Source organism: Peromyscus eremicus, chromosome 19, assembly GCF_949786415.1.
Source record: "Peromyscus eremicus chromosome 19, PerEre_H2_v1, whole genome shotgun sequence".
NCBI classification, from domain to species: Eukaryota; Metazoa; Chordata; class Mammalia; order Rodentia; family Cricetidae; genus Peromyscus; species Peromyscus eremicus.
Window position 1 is genome coordinate 65481626 of NC_081435.1, and position 6931 is coordinate 65488556.

Genomic DNA, 6931 nt, shown 5'->3' on the forward strand with positions numbered 1-6931 from the left:
TTCCTATGATATAGAAATGTATTATATAAAAATGATAAGATAAAAAGGTAGATTATTGACTCTATTCTGAAAAGAAAAAAGGAGAATATGGATATGATTAAAAGGTAAATTATTGAATCTACTTTTAAAAAGCAACTACTAGTATTAAATATTTTACACTGGATTGGATTTTCATATATTGTATACAAACTTTGTATATTGATACAAATTTGAGTTTATTTTTGTTAGAATGTACTGTACATACATTTCTAATCTTGTTCAAGGTATTGTACCTATACAGCTCATTTAACAATATAAAGCAAATTACTAGTCCTTGAAAGTTATTATTACCAACTACTTAGGATATAAAGAAATGAAAGTTAGTAGTTAGTCATTATAATCAAACTTGTAGTCAGATTAGGTATGTTTTCAAGGTCAAGCAGAAATATATTTTAGATAAACAGGTAATCTTCAAACACTTCAGAGATCTACAGAATATAGTATTTAAAATACTTTAATAACATAGATTCCTTTTTTATGACTATGAGATATGTCTGCTCCTGACAGCACCAATCTATTTAAGAGAAGATGATGGATATCAAAGAAACTCCATATAGTGTTTACTTTCTTTGTGGCAATCTAGCCACTGGGCTAGAAAGTGCCCTTGCTTTGATTGCTGACAGTATACTGTTCAAATGGACAAGCAGGACACAAAAGAAAGGACTGCTGAACTTTGCCAAGACAAGGTAGGAAAGACCTTCAGAAAATTCTGCTCCACAGATGAATCTGTCAGATATGCTAGGCATGTAGGCAGAAGATGGATGCCCCAAAGTTGCAGAGGAACCTTGGGTGACTGTCTAGGCAGCCAGCTGTTTCTGTCATTTCTCACATTTCTTGGAAGTCACTTGCTTGCACTTCCTGCTTACTTAGGTAATATTTCCTTCTTGGGTCTCTGAGGGAGTTGAAGACTAGATAGTTATAGTTTCCTTATTAACAAATTCAGAAGAGAAACTCACTAAAGAGGTGTAAAGTGTATGAATCTGAAAGACATCAAAAGATAGTTTCGGGTTGGTAATACAAGTTAGGAGAGAAAATTAATTAGGTACAACATTTTTGACTCACTAAAATAGGATAGAAATGGAGTATTTTCTCTGAATTTGTCAAATCTTTATGGACTTGACATTGTTCATATAATTCTTGACTGTATATATTGTATATACTTATTGTATATAGTTATTCTTATATTAGTCATAACCTTCTTTTATTATTTTAGACAAAAAAGAGGAAATGTAGTGATGTATTGTGTACCCTAATAAACTCTGCCTGAACATCAGAGGACAGAACAAGCCACTAGATTAAACATAGAAGCCAGACAGTGGCGGCACACATCTTTAATCCTATCACTCAGGAGGTAGAGATCTGTCTGGATCTCTGTGAGTTCAAAGCCACCCTTGACTCCATGAGATTGACTCAGTCTAGGAGAGAAACAGAGCCAGGCAGTGGTGGTACACATCTTTAATCCCAATATTTGTGAGTCACATGCCTTTAATCCCAGAACTAAAAAGGAAATAATATGGTGGGCAGAGAAAGGTATATAAGGTGTGGGGAGATAGGAACTAAAGTTTTTGGCTAAGGAAAGCTTTTCAGGCTGAGAAGTCCTAGAGGTTAAGAGGTGGCTTGTTCCTTTGTCTCTCTGAGCTCTCAGTATTTACCCTAATTTCTGGCTCTGGGTTTTTATTATAAGACTGATTTAACATTTGAGCAACAACACCTTGTTTCTGAGGTTAGATCATCTTATTTCTGCCACCAGGTTTCAATTCTCCTGTCTCCATCTTCTATCTCTCTGGGATTACAGAAGCAAGCCACCTAACCCTGCCTGTGTGTTTGGAGGATCAAACCCAGCTTGTCAGGATTGCATTGCAAGCCCTTTAACCCACCAGGTTCTGATAACCACCCAGATGTATTAACACCACTTAGTGAAATGGTGTTCTGGCTTCATCCAATATTCAGTCACCACACTGAACAATGCTCCAATTGGTGGCTTTTCAGATACCATGTATGGCTGGTGGGATCTTTAGAGAAGGGAGATTTTTTTATCATTGCTGTCCAAATCACAACATTATTTCCATCTCTAGATAAGAGAAAATAATGACTGTGTATGCAAACATAGGACTCATGACTCATGGTAAACAAAGCCAGCCCCCGTGGAGTGACTCACAGTGACTTAAGAGATGGGAGGAAGTTGACCAAGGGATCAGGCTACCCACTCATGTTTGACTGTGAGTTGGCTAGATTTATAACAAATGGACTCTGATTTGGGAAAGGTATGAATTTGACTTACCAGGTCATTGGGAGTCATCTTCTGTTCACTTGTATTTACCGTCAGGAGAGCACAAGATCGTAGGATATGGTTAAAAGTCAGTAAACAAGTACAATTTGAGTTACATCACTCAGGCACGCAAAGTGAGGCTGGGGATGGACAGAGAAAGGAAGTTCTAGGACCATGTTAGAAGTACTGAATACAATTGGGCCTTACTATGTTTACATCTCTCCTTCCATCTCTTGTTAATGTGGTAGGGACTGACTACTTGTGGAGGGACCCAAGTTCAAAGCTGTGTGCCAGCATTTAAAAACTTGGAGGCAGTTGAGAGGACTGCATTGAAATAACACCCCTTTCTTCTGCATGAACTCTGGCCATAGCTTATGCTCTTGAAGGAACATTCTTATTCCATAAGTCTTTAGGGGTGAGCCAGTCCACCTTCTCAGCCCTAATTACAGGAGGTGTCAGGTGGACCAGGAGTCAGGAATAGGGAAGTCAGAGACAGGAAGGAATGGATTTTGGAGAGTGAGACCCCTCACTGCTCTCAACTAATCCTCTACCATTGAGCTAAGTGTTGGGTGGACAAGACCAAAAAAGAATTCCTGTAGAGTGGGGGCACTTGGAGGCCAAGGGTGCTTACATTTTCCCCTGGAGTCCTGGAAGCTGGCCTTCCTTCCCTGGCCCAAGCCCTGCCTCAGCTGCCATCATGGACCTCAGAGGGAAGCATGCTGTCCCACGTCCACTTATCTCATGGATGAGTGACTTAAGGGGGTTAGAACAGTCCAAGGGCAGGAACAAGGTGCTTAGAGGATGAGAAAAGAATCAGGCAAAGTAGCACAGGACTATAATCCTAACACACAGGAAGCTTGAGAGCAGATTGTGAATTCAAGACCTGCCTTGAGACTTTGTCTCAAACCAAACCAAACCAAAACAAACCAAACCAACCAACCAACTAACCAACCAATCAAAGAACTTCCCCACTCTACTCCCAAAAGGACCAAAGGAGGGGAATGAAACAAAAGCAGTGTAGGAGAGGGTGTGATCCAAACATCATAGACATGGGATTACTACGCTGGTGTGGTACCACACCTCTGTAATCCCAGCATCCAGGAGCTAGAAGCAAGAGGATCAAGAGTTCAAGGCCAGTCTGGGCTGTAAGAGATCCATGAGCTTTGGGAGGAGGTGTGATATAGATATCCCATTTAGGGCTGAGCACTCCACGGGCTCTTATTCTTTTTGCATGAATCTGTTATGGTTCTCTGTGTTAATCACCATCCACTGCAAAATGAAACTTCTCTGATGAGACTTGAGAGAAGCATTAATCTATGAGTATAGTTTTAAGTCATTAGGAGTTGGCTTAATACTATGCCCATTTAGCAAAGTAATAATAGTAGGTTCCCCTCTAGGGCCTAGGACCTATTTAGTTATAGGTTCATTTTTGTCCCTGATAATGGTACCACGTATGGGTTTTATCTTGTGAGTGGTAATTAAATCCAATCTGAAAGTGATTGGTTACTCCCATGATGTTAATGCCACTATTGTGTGGCAGTGGGCATACTTTGCCAGGCCAGTCATTATTGAAGCTTGTAGGGTTCATAGCTGGATAAGACTGATGATTACTTTTCTCTACTGGTAGCATGCATACACACACTTTTTAGTACTAGGAAAGTTAGCCAACAGGGATGAGGTTTCCAGGTGAGTACCAGCTGGATTTCTCCATGTTCCATGTCTTAAGTATGTGGTGTCTGCAACAATAGGATCCTACTGACAAGTTATACAAAATAGTCAGGAACATTGGCGATATCCTGTAATACCTGAGTGTCTGATACCTCACTTGGCCAAAACTCCAAAACACGTAACTCATTCCTGGCAGTGGGTGCTGTGGGATGATCTGTATGTCAAATTGCTCTGATTGGTCAATAAATAAAACACTGATTGGCCAGTGGCCAGGCAGGAAGTGTAGGCGGGACTAACAGAGAGGAGAATTGAGAGAACAGGAAGGCGGAGAGAGTCACTGCCAGTCGCTGCCATGACAAGCAGCATGTGAAGATGCCAGTAAGCCATGAGCCACGTGGCAAGGTATAGATTTATAGAAATGGATTAATTTAAGATACAAGAACAGTTAGCAAGAAGCCTGCCACGGCCATACAGTCTGTAAGCAATATAAGTCTCTGTGTTTACTTGGTTGGGTCTGAGCGGCTGTGGGACTGGCGGGTGACAGAGATTTGTCCTGACTGTGGGCCAGGCAGGAAAACTCTAGCTACAAGTGGGCTTTTTATTTATTAGCCTGTGGTAGTAGAAGGGGCATTGTTGGTTTATGATACGGTAACTTCATTTTAACACATTTTCTCTTTGCATATAATAATATGCAGGTTTCCATATGAATTTTTGAAAGATCTTTGGTGTTATATATCTCTCCCTGAACTCCCTCCTCTATCTTCCCATTCCCTCACCCTAATTTAGTCCTTCCTGCTCCGTTATTCTCCTTTAATCCTTTATACCACTGTGTTCTGTCTCTTGTCCCTTGAAAACCCAGTCTCCATTAATAATAATAAAAATACCTTAATAATTTCTTGACCTCAATAGGTATTCCAAATGAAACACACATATATTAAGATTCAAAGTATGCAACATTTGTCTCTCAGGGTCTGGGTTACCTCACCCAGACTTACTGTTTCCAACTCCATTTATTTGCCTACAGGTTTCATGATTTTATTTTATTTATTTTTCTTTTCAAAAAGTTAAGTCCCATTTTATTTTTCCAAGGTGTTTTTTCTTTTGTCTTTATGAAGCCATCTCTTTACATGGGCTTTGGTGGAGGTCGTGGTGCAGCACCAGCAGGTCTAAATCGTGGTGGGGGTGTCCGGTCCTTGCGGGCTTCACGGGATCGATTCCTGACTACCTTGCTATGAATAGCACAGCTCACGCAGTAATGCAGCTTGACATAGAACTTGGGAAGCACATAGGCGTCGAAGACACTAGCTTCGGAGATGTCCCTGACAGCGGCGGCCTCGACGATGTTCCGAATGACGAACTTCTTTATGGCCTTGTCTTTGGGCACGCACCGGGCGCAGTTCGTGCAGCGGATGGGCTGCACATGGCCGCGGCCCTTTTTGGCCCGACCGTTGTTTCTTCTTTTCTTGGTCATCTTGGAGCCAAGACCCGAAAGAGCGATTTTATTTTTCTTAATGGCTGATAAAACTAATTTAATTCCTTTTTTGGTAAACAGCATGACCCAAAGCAGCTTGGGGAGAGGAAAGGATTTATTTGGATTATACTTGAATGTCATAGCCATCACTCAGGAAAGCCAATGGAGGAACTCAAGGTGGGAACCTGGAGGCAGAAACTGAAGTAGAAGCCATGGAGGAACTTACTGGCTTGTCTTCCTGCTTCTGTTCATCTTCCTTATACACCCAGAACTACTTACCCAGGGATGGTACTGCCCACAGTGAGCTAGACCCTCCTCCATCAATTTGCAATCAAGAAAATGCCCCACAGACATGCTCACAGGTCATTCTGATGTAGGCAACATCATTGAACATTGAACATTGAACATTGAAGTTCCCTCTTCCCTTGTGTCTCCCAGGAGTAGCCACCATATACAATGGAGTTTTACTTGACCGTACAGAAGGATGAAATTCTGTTATTTTCAGTAAATGGAGATCATACTGAGTGAAATGAGTCAGACCCAGAAAGGCAAACACCATGTTTTATCTCTATGTGGAGCCTAGATTTTATAGACATAAAATCATGTATACGTATGACATGAGACTGGAAGACTTGAGGAAGGGAAGGGAGTATAGAGGGTAAATAAGTTCAAAGTACATGATATATTTGAATGAAAATGTGTTTATTAAACTTATACACAATGGGTGTGTGCCAGGACCTTAGCTTTAATACTATACTAATAAGGTTTTCCCCAGGAGGGAAAAATGTAACTATCATTTTATTTCTTTATTTTTAATAAAAAATAGCTTTGAGGCAGTATTCTATGACCCAGGTCAGCTTCAAACTTATTGTGTAGCCAAGACTGGTCTTGAAACACTAATACTTCTGCCTCCACCTCCCAAGTGCTGGAGATACAGGTGACACATTAGGCTCAGTTGTCAGTGTCTTTGTAAATGACATCCCGTCCAAGGTATGTGCCTATTTGTGTGCGTATTCTGCAATGTAAGTTGTTCTCAGTTGGAAGTTACTCAGTGGTTCTCAACCTTCTTAATGCTGCAGCCCTTTAATACAGTTCCTCATGTTGTGGTGACCTCGGACCATAAAATTATTCTCGTTGCTACTTCACAACTGTAGTTTTGCTACAGTTATGAATCATAATGTAAATATCTGTGCTTTCCCATGGTCTTTTGGGGATCGCGACCCACAGGTTGAGAATAACTACAGTACATGAATCTGAAATATTCATGCTGTGCATGTGATCTTCAGAGCAAACAGCGAGAGCAGGTTTCCATAGGACTTACTGTCTGTCCCTGTCTCCATTCTTTCTGTCCATCATAAACCCCGTCCTTACTTTTAAGTTAGCTTGTCTCACGCATCATTATTTCCTTCTATTTGATCCAGTTGGCATTTCCATCAACACTAGGTGGAAATTTGGGTTATTTTAAGAGGTTTTCTGCAGTCTGG

At 40.9% G+C, this 6931-nt stretch overlaps 1 protein-coding gene across 1 annotated transcript; it reads right to left on the reverse strand.

The window, feature by feature from the left end:
- Window positions 1-5037: 5037 nt before the first annotated feature.
- LOC131895858 (small ribosomal subunit protein eS26-like) lies at window positions 5038-5464 on the reverse strand. Its single transcript, XM_059246405.1, has one exon. It carries the CDS (start codon window positions 5445-5447, stop codon window positions 5100-5102), a length of 348 nt encoding a protein of 115 aa, XP_059102388.1. The 5' UTR covers window positions 5448-5464; the 3' UTR covers window positions 5038-5099.
- Window positions 5465-6931: the final 1467 nt, after the last annotated feature.